This window comes from Fundulus heteroclitus, chromosome 2, assembly GCF_011125445.2.
Source record: "Fundulus heteroclitus isolate FHET01 chromosome 2, MU-UCD_Fhet_4.1, whole genome shotgun sequence".
NCBI classification, from domain to species: Eukaryota; Metazoa; Chordata; class Actinopteri; order Cyprinodontiformes; family Fundulidae; genus Fundulus; species Fundulus heteroclitus.
Genome location: NC_046362.1, coordinates 3,502,153 through 3,519,748, shown reverse-complemented (window position 1 = coordinate 3,519,748; position 17,596 = coordinate 3,502,153). Strand labels below are relative to the sequence as shown.

General features: G+C 42.0%; 1 protein-coding gene across 1 annotated transcript in view; it reads right to left on the bottom strand.

Moving 5' to 3' along the window:
- The window catches only part of cttnbp2 (cortactin binding protein 2), a gene marked incomplete in the record, with an annotated part of 91,223 nt that overhangs the window by 71,328 nt on the left and 2,299 nt on the right, over positions 1-17,596 (bottom strand). Inside the window, 1 exon segment of the mRNA XM_036145938.1 lies at positions 7,652-7,759. Coding sequence (XP_036001831.1) covers positions 7,652-7,759 — 108 coding nt within the window.

Genomic DNA, 17,596 nt, shown 5'->3' with positions numbered 1-17,596 from the left:
GGACCTGTGCGTAGCGACCAGTTTAAGGCTTGTGTAAAACAAGCATTGTGTCAGTTACGGTTGCAGGGACACAGCATGGTGCGTCAGGATTGGTCGAAAAGAAGGAAAAAAGAGTCGTAGCTAGAGGACGCACCTGTGTCACACGATAAATAGCGGACGTACAGTTAAGACCAACATTATCCTGCCAGATTTAGCCTTAAAATAATCTATCGATTAAACGTTTCCTTTGAGTGGGTGGAAGTAATATTGATGTGTGGAAGTGACCCAGCCTAAATCCTGACTTGATTCTGATCCAGAACCTGTGGAAGGGGCTAATGATTAGGCTGACGGCAAGGAGGCCTTCCCACCTCACTGGAGCTCATAAAAGATAAAAAGTCTAAATACCAGTGGAAACACATAACGGACCAGCAATTATAAAAAAAGGTGTGATTATTGAGAAACATTTTTGGGGTCCTATATTTTATTAAGGTGTTGATAAAAACTTTTTTTTCTTTCAATTATTTTATTATCTTTAAAGGGAGGCCTGTGTCATTACCTATCAGAAAGAAACTTCTTGGTTAAATACAACTAATTTAAATGTAAATGTCCCAGGCGTACGATTCTTTTGGACTTGACTTTACATCATTACAGGAAATGTATGCATACAACTGTCCATTCATGGTAGCGCACCTTACGCAAATACCTGGTTGTCATGCTGAGCTGAAGAACAACTAAGGTGTTAAACCCTTCTTAGTTTTTCAATCCTACCATTATTAATGGATTGATAAAACTGGGACTTGTCCATGCTTGCAGCAACACTTCCAAAAATCTTGGCTCACCTACAGAGACGGCCTCTGGGTCAATGCATGAAATGACAATGGAGCTGAACGACCAGCAGCTACGGAGGAAACGTCACCTCAGAGTCACCTTAGCTGATAGGTCAACACACCTCAGTGGAAGGAAGCGATTTGAGTAAAAAAAAGAACAACTTCTACTCCCAGTAGTTTTCAAACAGCCTCTCAGCAAAAGGTCAGCCGAGGCAGAAGTTCTAACTAAAACAGTGGGATGCTTCATGGCTAAATAGCCGTGAAACATCCCACATTGCAGCTTTCTGCCTTCATAAAGGGTGCAAGGTTCTCCTGCTACGCAGCAGCAGGCTCTGGAGGAGTTTTTGCCTTAACATCCTTCTGGCTGTATATAGTCGCAACATAAACGTATCTCCTACATGGATCGACAGACATTCATTCTTTTGCTTTAGGAGATGTTTGTTTTTGAAACAGTTCTTTTATTTAGAAGGGATTATTTTCTATTCTATTCTGAACTAAACCTGAGGGTACCAAATAGGCAGCATCTAATTCTCAATAATGATTCTACAAAAAAAAAAAAAAGTTGCATGGCCCATTTCAATCTGGAACAACTGTTTTATAATAACTAGAATATTGCTATGCGCGCTTGGTAGAGCTAGTCATAATGGTTTGTTGCTAAGATACTTATCTTCAGTGTCTTTCCATTTATCACTCTTTGACAGCGAAATCACCCCATCAGGTCATTTTCACAGAGACCAAATAATGAAAGCTCTGTCTGTATAAAGCCACTCTCCCACAGAGATGAGGAACATAGCAGTGCGAATGTGCCTGACAGTCTGCCCAACAGTACAGGCTGTGCTACAGCGTGTCGGGTTTTGATTTTAGTTATAAAAAGTGTCTGTTCTGTGTGAAATGATCCAGCTCAGGTTTGGTAAGTCGGAATATTTGAGATGTTTCGGCATTGGAAAAGAGATGCTCCAGTAGAGTGCGGGCTCATTTAAAAACTGGAATAATGCTTTGGTTTAGAGCCGCAACGAAGTGCCATTAAAATGTTTACACTCATCTAACACCGCTTCCTATTTTGCAATGTTTGCTGGTAAGCCTGTTGCAATAAGCAATAAATCAGTTATTAGCATGGTAAATTAAATGAGCTCGATCACTCTCATTTGCACATATTATTTGTTTTTCCTGTGTTTTCCTCTCTTTCTACTAAAGAGACTGGATGACTAAAGGTTTTCCTCCGGTGCATCTGTCTCAACTCATCATAACCCTACCCTTCTCATTTCCTCAGCATATGGAGGAATGAAACCTTGCTTCAAGTGCGTTGTCTTATTATGTACCTCATATGTGCAGATAAATCCTGTGAGGAGTAGCAAGTTGTATATATATATATATATATATATATATATATATATATATATATATATACACACATACATATGTTCCAACACGCTTATCCCGATAGATAGATAGATAGATAGATAGATAGATAGATAGATAGATAGATAGATAGATAGATAGATAGATAGATAGATAGATAGATAGATAGATAGATAGATAGATAGATAGATAGATAGATAGATAGATAGCAGGGAGTCCGCCACATGTAATTACACGTAAAAAAAATAAAAGCTGCAGAATAGTTTTTTTTTTTAAATCTATGTTAAAACAATTTAAAACACTCATAGAAACCATAATCAGAGTTTGAAATGAATTGAAGTATCACGGAACGTTACAATGTACTGTATTTTGAAAAACCAATCCTGTGCGACTGTCTTTCAAAAAGTGACCAGCAGCAAGTCTAGCAACTTTTTCTGTTGATGGAAACTTTACATGAAAGCACCAATAGAGAGCTTCTATATGAGCCTGTTCCTACTTTCCTCGTATATATACACAGTTTGAACTCACCTTTGTCATTCAGTGATGAGTCCTTATTCTTGTTTTTACATAAATATGCAGTGAAGAAATCAAAACTATGACTCAAAAGTATGAAAAGTAAAACTCATAGCATCTTATTTGTTTTAGCATTTTCTGCCCCCCCCCCCCCCTGATATAATTCTTTTAGCCAGAGCAAAATTACCAATATCATCCAACCTTGGATTTGGGCTCATGTGTTCCTTCTCATTGGGTCAACTGGCTAATCTGCCAAAATCTATTGTTTGTATAAAAAAAAAAATAACATTAATGACATCAAAGCAGCTTCATCATCTCTGGAAACAGACGTCAAGTCTTTAGCTTGCAATCACAAAGAAAGTTTGCATTTCATTGTCAAACCTGGGAAAAGACACAGGCTGAAAACGCTGGCTGAAAAGGACTTGGCACAGAAGAATGGAGGACTTGTAGTGGCCGGTCATGGTTATCATGTGATATCTCTGTCTGTTTTGGCTGATCTCCTTTCAGCCGTCTCTCTTTTGTCCCGAGGATGAAGCCTGATACGACACCCCAGCCACCTTCGGCCACACGCTAACTCATCTGCATCACAAGAGCCTTTGAAAAACGCCCCGGCACCGCAAAACCATGGCCGTGAACCTGCCATGACAGGAGCGTGGTGTCCACGTTATTAGTAGGGCTGGGTATCATCTAGGATGAGCCGATTCGATACGATTCTCGATACACAGCTCACGATACGATACGATTCTCGATACATAGCTCAGCTTGATTTGATTCCAATATCGATATTTATTACTTTGAATTAATGCTCAGTGATTCAATCACCAAAATCAGCCAAATATTATGTTTATGTTCTATTTATTGATCACAGACATATTAACAGGAAAATAAAGTGCATTTGCTTCAATGCATTTAACGTGTCACAGAAACCAAAAATGTGCCCAAACGTCTGATTTTAGGGACAAAGGAGCTTCTAAAATCCTGTCGGCCGTTCCACAAATTCGTCTCACTTGCTCTCCTTCGCTGTGAACTGTAATGGTTGCGCTGTAATAACGACCCCTAGAGGTTGGGAGGTATATCGATATTGAAAGCCAGAATATCGATATTAAATCGTTTTTAAAAATATCGATATTAATCTTTATATCGATTTTTATGCACAGCCCTAGTTATTAGTGCACCATGAGGGAAGTGGTGCATCATAGGAACAGAAAAAAATAGAGAAATCAAACGTGCAATATAAGTGGCAGAGTGTAGAGGTTGAGTATAGTTCACCGCTCTCTGACCGATTAAGCGTAACACGCTTTAGATATGCCGAACAGGGAGGCTGTTACATTAGCAAGCCAAAACAGAATATTCAGTAGCTACGATAGCCTGGCAGCTGGTGGGCAGATGATACTTTTCTTCTGGCTTTCAAGGGGGAAAAGCTGAAGCGCGAATGGACGGGGAGTGGTTTTAATCCACTCTGTCACACTGCACTGCTTTGTTTGAGACATCAAGCCTCCATTTTTTGCCATCCTCCTCGCCGTCTCGGCAGCCCCACATCAGCTTTGGTCTAAATTAGAATTGGCAGTTCATGCTTCAACCATCTTTAACCCTCTTACTTTTCACATTTGTGCCTTTTTTAAGGTTTCTTTTAGATCTCTCCCTCTCTCATCTGTGAGCGGATAGCTTCCTTGTGCGTTGTAATATCTGCCGAAGCAGCAGAGAGAGAGACACGACTCGTTTCAATAAAATCGAGGTACAGGGTATCCATCCACGAAAAGAAGGACGAGGCAGAGCTTTAATGTCCACAGAAACTGTTGGTAAAAGAGGAGCAGCTGAACCAAAAATCAACACTATTAGCGTAGTAGAGATGTCAGGCTGCCCTACGGTGGGAGACCTTTAGGGGAGAGAAATCAGTAAAGATTGAAATTTCTTTCTGCAGGTGACACCGCTGTGCGCCGATGTCGGCAGATATCAGCGAAGCGGTGGACAGCGCGTCCGCCAAATAAGCTCAGCTTGAGGAGAACCGAACAAAACGGCGAGTCTAAAAGCTCGCTTAAAGAAAAGCAGCCTGAATAGAAACCTGGACCGTCATAGACCGACACGCAGGAGAAACGCCACATGTTCACGACAATGCACCTACTGTGGCGTTTGGATAAAAACCATGTGAAACATTCACGTTTCTGTTGGTGATCTATTTTCTGAAGAGATCCCTTGAGTTGCCAAAACAAAAAACAAAAAAAAGCTGTGGAAGACAAGCCTAAAGTGGAGCACGGGCAAGCTGAGACGACCTAAATACAGACGAGCAGCGAGGGAAGGTCCTGCTACGGGTTTGTTGAGAAATAACTCAGCTCAGTCCTGAGCTAGTGGAGAACAACACAACCCAAAGCACTTGGGTCAGACAGGTTCAGTGTTTAGTAACCACAGATCCATATATCAGCCATTAAAAGCCCTCAGCACCCGGCTTTCATGCATGCATAAACGAGCCCGGGTGATAGAGAAGTTTGGCCCCTGGAACAGATTTTAGAAAACAATAGTTTGACGGCAACAGCGTCAGGCTAGAAATCCTTAGAAGCAAAAAAATAAATAAATAACTAAAAGCTTGAGTTTTATCTGAAGAGCCCAGTTTAAACTTTCACAGAAACAGGCTGCATCAGAAAAGGCCAGTCATTTGGAAAGAGCTCCCAGTTAAGGTAAGGGCATACTTTGGGCTCGGTTCCACTTCAGGAAGCCTTTCCAGGAATTAGGGCAGTTCTCTGCAGCACTTTCTCTCCCCGCTGCTTCTTTCACTGCAGGAAGAGTCAAATCACACAAAGCAGAAACCCACCAAGGAGCCGGGCGGCTAACCTTCATGGAATCGCTTTATTAAACAAAACGGAGCAACGCTCTGATCAGAGTCGTTTCCACTAAAATCTTTAGAGATTTAAAGCAGTAAAACCAGGATCATTTAAGGCGAGGTCAGAAAACCACAATCAGGAAAGCCCAACCGGGCCGGACTGCGGATGATTGAACAGTTTCAGGTTTAAAAGCAGCACACATGCGGCCGTGTGGCTCCTCACCTGCGGAGCAGCGCAGAGACACAACCCAGCATGGGTCATGTTGGCAAAATCCATTCAAAGGTTCGCACCCTAATTAAGCCCACCATTCAAGATCGGCTCTAATAACAGACTGCCACAAAGACTAGAGCGGAATGACTCTGCTTTTAAACCGTAACCACTATGAAACAATTGTGTAACAATGCCATGTTGGTCCATTTCTGCTCTAATAAAAACCCCACGCTGTGGCTGGGAATCTTCTGATCACAGAAGGAAGACTGGCTCAGCATCGGGGAACACTGCCTGCTATGTGACCCCACAGTGGAAAGACAGAGAAACAGCCTGGCTAGTTGAAAAGATTGATGGGAATTAAGCTGTAGAGGAAAACATTCAGGAAGCTGTAGTGGAAACATGCCTGTACTCTACAGACGACGCCTGCAGAGACGGCTTGTAGCAATGCTAACCACTCTGACCACCCTAAGCACTACTGCTAAGTGCTAAATGCCAACTGTAATCACTTTTGCCTCGTTTTGAAATACTAACAGCACAACTACGTAATGCTGACTGCTCTCTGAAACATATGGTGGGAAAGCTCTGGTCCTCAATTAAATGATTAATGATTGATTATGACAGAAAGGTTATCATTATAATAGACGGATGAAGGATGTAGAGATCTAACACTAAAGAATACATTGTGCTCGACTATGACGGGCAGAGCGTCTGCAGAGAGTCCACGCATGGCACGGCCAGGTGAGCGCGAGCCTTTGACGTTTCTCCTAAGCTAGGTGGTCGGTCCTCTAGCGCCACATATTTTTACCTGCCCTGATAAACATGTCTGCGTTGGTGAGGATGGCTGCAGTAAAGGCTGCCAGAGTCAGGAGCACTGAGCGTGGCCGTAGTCTGTTCTGATGGGGCGTACGCTACAGCAATAAACGCTGAAATGACCCCGTAGTTTTCCCCCACAGGAGAAATGAGTCATTTTCTGATGATTTCTCCTGGTTCCACACATGATTATGACATTATGTACTGAGAACGTTTGCCTGATACAAATATGAGGATGATCACGTCTGTTTAAGGTCCATTATTATAAACATTAACGCTAATTATAGCACATTCTAAACAGGTAAACGGCTCTATGGTCGTTTTAAGGTGTCCTACAAAAATACTGTTAACTTTGATTATCACACATCACCTAAAGTCTGTTAGCTGGAAATAAAAACCCACCTTCCTGAGGCCATCACTGAAAACACATGGTGGCTTTATTCCTGGAAAACACATTTTTGTTGCTAGATGGACTCCATGAAGCAGATCCCAGATGTAATAAAATAAAACTGAATAAAGCTACGCTCAAAATGATTCTGAACGCTGGCAGATCTAGATTTTAAATCGTAAATAAGAGAAAGATGGAAAGCGACAGAAGTTGGCTGCTCACATAAAGCTAACACATTTTAAGTTACAAAAAATATGTTTGCGTGCTAAAAATCTGTCTTGTGAAAGAAGAAAGGAAATATGCTGTAATTCAGTTTAGTTGGCTTTTAAGTAAAGATTCTTCTGCTCCGTAACTTGGGAGACTTTAAGCTATATGCACCTCTGGAACATGAGAAAAACTGTTGTTTCGCAAAGTAGAAAAAAATTATTTCCAGTATTGCTTACGGTGCTTAAAAAATAAACTGGTCAGAGCTTCAGAAAATGACTGACCACAAACTGACCACAATCTGTGATCGGTGCATCTCCAGAGAAACGTTGTTACAGAGGGAAAGAAAGACAAGAATCCTTCATCCTGGACGTTACACAGGCGTCCTGCATAGATCTGAGCTAAAGCTACCCAGCTACAGTATCTCAGGACCCTTTCATGATCAGCTACATCAACACTTTTCAGGGTCAGGAATCTGATTTTATAATCTGCACAGATTTAACCGACCTGATTTGTCGCCAACGGTTTTGATCACTCTGACTCACCCTCAGCGCTTCGATGACCAGGTCTCGGGCTTCCAGCTCCCCTTCCATGATACTGAGCAGTGTGAGCAGCTCTGGCTTGCTCAAGTTATCCATGTTGAACTCACATTTCTGGAAGACAAAACAGAGAAAACAAATCTTTGTTAAATCAGATTAGTAGAGTTAATGCAGCTGAGCAAAAGAGGCTGCATATCAGACCCTTCCACATCCCACAAGTTAGAAAAAATACATAAGAAATGCTAAGTTGTGTTAAGCTATTCAGGAAAACTGAAATTTTCACCTTCGATTTCAAATTAAAAATCGTAATCTTACAGTTCAGGTAATAGTTGAGATCAGAACCCAATCTGGCACCGCATTTAGTTTTAAACCTCACCCTGTTTTGTGTTATTTACTCTACAGTATGTTCTTTGAATCTAACCGATCCAGGCTTAGTTGTCTCCCTCCAACAAGGTTCAAGTTGACGCGACTGGATTTGCTGCTCACTAGCTGCTTCTGTCATGTGACCTGCTCCCTTCAGATAACTCCAGACAGCTGTAGAGCTGTAACCGAGCAATGCTAGCTACATTTAATGATGTTCACAGAAAACAGCTCAGTTTATCTGGAAGGAGGAGAACAACTTTTCTCACCGCACAATTAGCTGGAACTGCATTGAAATATGGTTTGAGTCAAATTCTACAGTAAATTAGTCATCTCCACATTTGCAAACTGCTTCGTATGACAACCTTGTCAGTACAACCAAGAGTAGAGCTGTCAAAATAATAAATGTTGTGAAATAATCCACACTTAAAAACTTATTTCTTGGGAAAAAAAGACAACTGGAGCTATTTTTTATCAGCACTGCAGACACACACACACACACACACACACACACACACACACACACACACACACACACACACACACACACACACACACACACTATGCCCAATCCCCTCCATTGCAGGGGCTCAACTGAACAATCACAGCCAAGAATCAACATAGTTCAACATAGAAATGACAAATTAACGCACGGAAGCGTCCAGCAGCAGATCACCATATCAGGTACGCGTGTTTAGTAGTATTAGGAATAAGGAATTAGCAGCTGGTGTGGCTAATAATAAAACGGGTAAATGCTAACAAACCTCCAGACCAAGACTGGAGTTGAAGATTGAAACAGAAACAGGTCAGAACTCATAGTCACCAACTCTACCAACTCTAAACAAACAATTTGGTAAACTTACCAAAAAACAAAAACAAACAAGTGATTAGATTTGGATGGACCAGGGCCATGTTAAAAAAAATAAAAAATAAAAATATCAAATGCTCCTTGGATCAAGTGATTCTTCCATAAAGGATATTAACACTTCTAGGTGTTATTCTGTCTACTGGTGTGCTATACAGAAAAGCAACACTGTTACCTTTATTTATATGGGTGCATTACACACTGCTTATTGCTGTTTCCCTAGTCAGGACAAGGAAAACGTCACCCTGCAGTTGGTTAGAATTTTCCAAGATCCCTGGGCCTTAACAAAAGGCTTAGGAATAAAAACTGGTGCCAAGCTTGGATCATTTTCTTTTGTATCAATATAGAGTTAGGGTTAGCAGTCATTGGACCACTGGAGAAGGGTGGGCAGCCCATCACACAGGACATTACCTAAAACCTGAGGAAAATTTTGAGAATTTTTTTTTACCTAACCTTTTACCTGGGAAGATGCTAAAGTACCCCAGGAGAACCAACACATGCACAGGAAGAACATACAAACTAGGGCCAGACGATAATTCAATAACGATATATATCGATTGATAGGCATGTAGAAAAAAGGTAAAAAAAAAAATTCCATAGAACAGCTTTCCTTCTGCATTCTATCCTATCATGTAGGTTAATACTGCAGTCATTACATCCTCCCACCCAATCACAACACAGACCCAGGAATGCTCTGTCACCAAGCTCCGCCCCCTTCAGAGTCCAGAAAGTCTTTTTTTAAAAACTTGTGGTTTTCCTAAAAAAGTTGGTTAAATGAAGGGTTGAGATTGAATTCAGTGTTTGTGTGTTCTTTATTTAAAAACAAGTCATTAAGCAACAGCATAAAATGCCCATTGCTGCACAATATGTTTTGAGTTTTTTTGATAATTATCGATACCAATCAATATGATTTCTATTTTATTAATATGCTTTTTTTCTATATTGTCCTGTCCTAATACAAACTCCAAGCAGAAAAACCGCAAGAAGGATAGTCAGTAACATATTTAGTGACAAGCTGTTTCATTGCTAAAATTTGAAAAGTGCAACTTATTCAATAAAAGCTTGTTGTTTAAATGGTAATAAAGAATTTATACTCTTTTTTACAGTAGCTGGATTATCTGGATTCTATATTTGTAAAAGACATTAATATTTAGTTGGGTAATTGTTTATTGCAAGTTCTATTCTAATCTCGACATTCAGCAGCATTTTGCTAATATCGTGCAGCCCCCACTCTAAGCAGGGTCTATTGACAGCTGCAGCTATGTGTCAAGTGAGATATACTGCAGGTTTAGAGAGTTCCACTAGGTAAACATCTATGCTGCCGCCAGGAAAAATGAATACAGCGTGTTATATTATTGCATTTTAAAGCTCCTGAGCGTTATGCATATACATCTTTGCACTGGGACTTAGCATCAGTCAACACCTAGTCTAAAGTGATTTGAAGTGGTATCAAGGAAAGAAAATCCTAATGGGGACATCCTTAATCAACACAACTGCTCCTCTCCTCTGGTTTAAATGACAGTCGTGTAGCAATTTATAATGTTCTTTCTAGAAACATCGATGAAAAACTCCAGAGGAAACCACCACCGCTGCAATGACCGGTCACGTTTTATTTTCATTACTCAAAATGCAGGAGATTGCTGCTTGTTGTAAGTCATCAGGTTCTCCATACGATGCTCTCTGTTGTCTGTCTCACCATAGCCTCACTAGGTATGCAAACTATTATAAATCACCTTTCTTAAAACAGCACCTAAACGCACAGTGGAAGTCCTGTAGCACTGGGGTCAGACCAGGAGGGCTCCTGTTCTGCATGTTTTAACACACCTGAATCAAATGAGAGGGTCGATATCAGGCAAGCAGAACTTGATGACATGCTGTGGAGCAAAGTCCTCTAAAGGACGAGTACCTGAAACGAGTCAAACAGACCATAGTTTTCTACGCTTGCTGTGCACTGCTGATTTGCTGGCTGAAAGAAGGTTTCTACACTTTTCCCACGCTTACCAGAAATATACACTTGAATCGTATGAAGGCAACGTTGTTTTGAGACAACAGTTGGTGAGTCACTCTCTAAGGAATCAGACTGGTGACCTGAGCTAAAAGTTTAATTCTTTAATTAGCTAATATCAGCTTGTTTACAGACCAACACTGGGAATAAAGAGTTGCATTTAAATGTTGAAGCAGTTGATTTTCTCCCTAATGATGACCAAGCTTCTGTCACTTACTAACTACTTACTAATAAAGTCCTACATTATTCTAGCTGTAATTATAAATAGCTTACATGACTTTAGCAGCATTATGAAATTTTGTTGTTTTGGGTTTCAATCACGTTATACATTTCTCTTACAGATTTATGCCTAAATACTGGGAAACATGGTATTTGCGGTTAACAATGAGTGAGAATCCCAAAATACCATCCGTATAATACTAACATACACTATGGTAGAACATATAACAGGATATTAGACAAAAATAACTGTGTTGTCCATTTCCTAAATGTAGATGAGATGTAAATAATGCTTTATTAATGTCTGGGAGTGGGGATTTAGAAGTCTGGTCAGACGACAAGTCGTTGATGTGGGAAGCGAGTGAGCAGGTATGTGACACAACCTTGGCCATTTTTATGGTATGATGCTAAATGCAAAAGAAAGGTTTTGTTCCAAATATCACAGAGGCTGGTTACTTCCCTGAACAACACAACACTTTCTGGTCAAGTGGCATTCCTAGGCAGAGTGTCAATCTGTTTCTGGAAGAAACCCTGGGAGGCATTGTACTCACTGACGTGACGGCTGGAAAGACAAGGGTGATGAAACTAAGCTTCATCTGTTTGGAAGGACAGATTGCTCAGTAAGAAAAGTTGCTGTCCGCTCTTGCTGAGCGCAACTTTCTTTCTCATTCATAAAACGCTGAAATCGGGGACATTTCCAGGGACAGCCTTTGCTGGGGACAGGTCATCCAAAAAGGGGACTGTCCCAAGAAATTGGGGACATTTGGTCAAACTAATGGCAGACGCTAATGGTAGTTTGCTCATTTCAAGACGGCATAAATTTTACCTTGAATTTAGCGAATAGTGATGGGTGCTGCACCTGTAAACGTGCTATCATGTTAGATGTATTGACTCCTCTGGCAGCCACAGTTCTAAAGCACGTTTTGCACGTAGGGCAACAATATTCTTCCAAACCGTTCGGGGCGCTCGCCTACTTCAGCCGTAATACAACATGCAGAGCTAGCAACTATACGAGTATATCTGACGAGATATACATATACATATATAGATTTTAAACAGGAACAGAGTGACAGCTAACTTTAGTGGTTTTGAAACCTCTCCTTTTTATACCGTGAAGCCGGTAACTGGCCCACGCCGAGAGTGCGCATGGGTAAATGTGGTTCTAGTGTAAAAAAAAAGAGCTTTGAGTGATTGGTATGACTAGAAAAGCAGTCTTTAGTTCATTTGCCATTTAAGGGACAACTGAAGCTTGGCGAAGGCAGGATTTGTAGTTACGCAGTGAGCAGACTGCAGAGAAAGCCACATCAAGCTGCATTCCTAATCTCTAGAAGCTTTTTTTTTATCACACCGTTTGTCATAAAGCCTTAATAAATCAGCTAAATGTAATCACAGCAAGGAAAGCCACTCTTCTCTTTACACAACTGGCAGATTGGTACCTGCTCGCTTTGATGTCTTAGCAGCTGCTCACTGGGACCAGATTTACAATCTTCCATCACCATTTCAGCCAACATTTATCACGTCCAAGAGCCACAGGAGTCTCCAGAGGGCCCTCAGTCCGCAGTAACCAAGTCTTACTGAAGAGCCTAAGCTCCTTTAACCAACAGCTTTCAAAACCTGCCTACAGAACTTCCTATGTTTGAGCCAGAATATCGCTGACATGTTCTCAGGACAAGGTTCTCATTAGAATGACGTAAAACTACTTTTTCGTTCCACAGAGGATGTTGCTATTATGGTCAAACACAGTGTCTATGAATTTGTAATAAGCTGTTTATTTAGAAGCAGGTCAACCCACGCTGCTTGCAGTAAGGATCTTGCTCTGCTAGAGTCGAGCTCAGTAAGATGCTCCTGATTCTAACGTGCCGCTGCATGTCTGAAGACCTTCAGTGAAATCTTTGTTATGAAATTTGACCTGAATCTCACACATACAAAAAAGGGTTTGAGAAAAAAATAGCAGATCCAAGTCTTTCAGCTAATGCGACACTTCCCCATGGTTTGGGCCCCGATGACATCATGATGGGGGGATGGCTGTGGCCACCAGATGGGAGACAACAATCCCTCTGGTTGAATTCTTTTCTCTTCCAAACTTTCCTTTGAAGGTAAAACAAGTCAAAAGAATTCAAATTATCTCTGACATCCTTGAGTTGAGGGAGAAAGAGCAATAAGAGAAACACTTAGACCTTTAATCAGTTCAATCAGTCATTCATTAAAGAAATATATTACTGTGATTGCTTATGACATAATTATTTAATCTATAAATGACTAGATCCAATGATTATTTCAATTTCAATTAAAGTGTTGTTGTTTTATACGAATAAATATCTTTCTAGTATAATTCTCTTTTATTGTCATGAAGGCCTCCTGACAAATAATTTATTCTGATTTTTAGACCTTTTTTTGAGACCGATATTGAAAGATATTTTAATCTATGAGATTATGAGACTGTACATTTCGCCGTGCACCGAGGGCAACAGTAGTCTGCTCAATGTTTTGGGCATGGCTGTTGGCCTTAGCCCACTTTATTAGGCTCAAGTCATCTTATTTTATTCCACAAGTGAAGAAAATTATTATAGGTCCTTCCTTCTGTCTTGCTTTCAAATGAGATGCAATTCTTTGACAAACAAACTTACAGCCCATGCAAAAATAAACTATTTATAATAGTATGGGAAACAACAAAAATAATGAATCTATCTAAGGAATATGCCAATTAGTGCAGTTCCCACTTGTCTAGGGTGTAATTAGTGTTAATATTCAACAATTATACTTCCCATCATATCTTACTAAGCTGTTGCATTGTTCCAGGTCATGCGTGGCTTCTCTCCAGGTCCAAAACATGACTGTTAGGGTAACTGGTCTCTCTAAATGACATAGTTATTTGTCCTGTTTGTCTCTGTGTTCCTGTGATGGACTGCCGACCTGTTCCGGGTGGATCGACAGGAGGTGAGCGGTGATCGACAGGCCTAGCAACAACTTTTGTTTTTCTTCTGGTACATTAATGCATCAGAACTGCCAGCTCAGTCGTTCTGTCCATAAGGACATCAACAAACAGCATCTTCTTTAACGCGCTTGATTCTGGGTTTGGTAAAAATCAGTCAGTTTCATGTTGTTTGACGCATGAATGGAGACAATCTTTAAACTCCTTCGTTTTCAGTTGGACTAATAACTACTGCACATTTTCTTTTCTGGTCAGCGTGTTATATTTCATTGTTGAATTAAAATTAAATTTAACACAAACGTAGTTCAGTTCCAGCAAAGAATCTCCAGTCATCAGGTCAGACCTCAAAGGAAATCGTAAAGCAGCATAGACAACTAGATGCTTGATAGATGCGCCTCTGCTCAATATATCAGCACAAAGGTTCAAGCTATCGCTCAACAATCACAAGAAGAAGAAAAGCCAGTTTAACTATTCATTTTTATTTACCCTTTTCAGCCTTTCAAATTCTAATAGTTTAAATTCCTCCTAAATGAGTTGATTTATGTTGTGTCTCTCTGCAGAATGGATGTTTGACATTTTTTCCCACCATGAGCCGTTCACAGAAATGTCTTTGTTTTGAAATAACAGTAAAACCCTGTTTTCCAGCAACCGCTCTTCCCACACACCAACTGTGATGTCGAGATGCCTGATACACGAGCAGAGCAGGTATTAAGCTCTGCTTTATCGCATATTTCACGGGTTGGTTGAACAAAATCTGACTCTTAGACTGTCCCTTGTAGTATATCACCTGCTTGTATGTGTTCTACCCCATACCTCCGCACAACAAGTCAATTATTGCACTATTAGGGAGCCCAACAACATCGTCGTGAGGATATTCTGAATGCTGCTTGGGTAACTTTCTATATCATAGTTCAGAAAGGAAATTGCATCTTAACACATCAAACCTTCACAGAAATTGAAGACTAACCCATGCGTCTGCGATAAGAAGCCTGAAATCCAGCGTTTGGATTAGGAACATTTAGTTGGTAACAAGTAAAAAAAGTTAGGAACATCAGCTCCAAACCCCCAAAGAGAGAAAAGGAGTCCAACACAATTGGCTCCACACATGCGGCCTACCGTGCAAAAATAAACTATTTCTGTAAAGGAACAGCGGCGACCTCTGACCCTTTCCCTCCAGCACAGGCCCTCCAGAGTCCTCAGTCAGTAAACTTCCCCCACCTTAGGCCAACAACAGACAGTTAGACGGGGGTGAGCAAAGAGCAAGGAGCTTTATTTAACCACAGCAGGCATGGTGTGTGGAGCGGTGGGGTGGGGTGGTCCGCTGAGGTGGAAGCCCCCGTTTGGCTGGCTGAAACCTGGAGATGGACCCAGGGACGGGCAGAGAGACCAGGCCGCCTGGCTCCCGCTCGCTGGGACACCTGTTAACCCCAATGCAATGGCTTCCAGGCGCTACTGAGCGTGCTCATCGGGGTGTTAGAGAAGGTGGGGCGGAGGGCCGGGTGACACGGTACTCCCAGCTATGTCAGCTGAGTCACTGAAATTATACCAATTTAGAAAGGTGTCTGGTGGACACGGCCTCCTCCCCCCTTCCCCCTCCACCGACCCCCGCGGCTCCTCTCAGTTCCCCAGTCTAACCCACCTCCACCACTGCCACTGCCGGCGCACCACTGCACCCTGGGAGAAATCACGGCCAGGCGCCAGCGAACGTGTGAAACGACAACAAAGCACGACCTCCAATCACAACGCAGGCAGGCTTTCCTTTCCATCCACCGACAAACATACAACACAAACACAGCCGCAGCTCCATCGCAAGTTCTCCAAAGGCTACAGGAGCTTTTGGAGAACCGCACTGAGAGGAGGAAAAGCAATTTCGCTTTGTGTACATTGTGCCGACGACGGTCACGGGAGGCGCCAGATTCAAGCTGATGGGGCGCAGATTCTGAAGGGATTCAACCTTTCATGCTAGAGCCAGAGTTTGTCTCCAGAGGCTTCCACACTGCCAGGATGTGGACTGGAACGATGTCTGAGCGTGCTGCAGGTGCTGGCGCGGCTGGGCTAACCGGTAGGGCTGGGCTCGTCATATGTCCGTCTGCCCGCCCGTCATTTTTGGTGGAAGCAGACCACATAGTTAAAATACCTCGAAAACCCTTTGACAATAAGATCTGGACTTTTCAGTCTGACCTGGTCCTATTCACGAAGTGCTTCCTTATGTTCTACTGGCGTCTAATTTCCCTGGAATCCATGCAGTGTTCTCATAACGATTATCTTTTTTTGCTACGACCATACGCAACAGGAGCGCACACCTTTTAAGGCGCAGCTTGACTAAAATAATGAGAAATCTAGAGCAAAACGACGTGAGGCTCCTGCATGCTCTCACCCAGATCCAGTCCTGACTTTTCCCTTACATTGGCGCTATGTGGCAAATTCAGGCCCACCACTTTCCCTCAAGTGTTTTTAAACAGCAGACATTGCTGCAGGGAAAAAAAGCCTGACTGTTTACAGCAAGTGGAAGCAGACGAACAACCTAGAGACTTTAACTAAACAATCCCACCGTCTGTCAGCGCGGCTTTTAGATGTTTTTTTAAGCGTGTGGAGCATTTTGCAGGAGATATTCCTTCTCTGGTCATATTCAACCGTGCATATACATGGAAAAATGATTCATTTGCTCTAGTTGTTTGGGCGCCATGGCCAGAAATTTGGAAAAATGGGGATGTCCACAACAGGATAAACGAGAACAAGTGCCCTCTGTGGTCATTTGAAATGGCAGGTACAACGGTGTGTATAACTAGTCCTGAAAGTCGGATCTGGGAGAGATTAGCTTGTTTTACCTGCAAGTCAGAAAACTAATGGCTTTTTTTTTTAAATTGTCTTGGTGCTAACTGCTAATAGAATCTGACGACAATGTGTTTCTATCTGTTTTATGCATTCAAACAATAAGGGAAGAGGCTTAAAATCGAGATCTGGCTGTGCGATCTGCGCTGCTGGGTTAATGCAACACGAGCCGTCTGAAGGGCTAATGAATGATTTAAAAAGCCGCCTCCATAAGCGCACGAGCCAAATAAGATGCTAATGGTGCGTTCCGTTTGCACTTGGATCTTGGATTTTGCAAAACTGGGGCAAAACAGCAACGACGCTCCTTTAAGTTGGAATTCCACGTGGAGTTTACCGAGCAGCCGTGAGTTCAGTATCCAGTATGGCTGCAGGAACACGGAAGGTAATCAAAGTTGCTTGAGACTAAGGGTTTGTGACGGTTTATTCCTCGTTAAAGCAGACGCTCTATATCTCAGGGATGTAGACGGGCACACTGCAGACTTCTCCATCAGCTCACCTGGCCGCCACCTGCAGAGGTTCTCAGATGACTCTGCCGTAGTCGGTCTCATCGCAGATGAAGACGAGTCAGAGTAGACAGGGGATCTAGAGCTTTGTAGGCTGGTGCCAGCAGAACCACCTCATGTTAAATGCAGGGAAGACCCGCCTCTCTGACACAGGTGAACATCCAGGGAAGTGGTGTGGAGGTAGTGGACTCTCATAAGCACCCGGGTGTTGACCTGACCCATAAACAGGACTGGA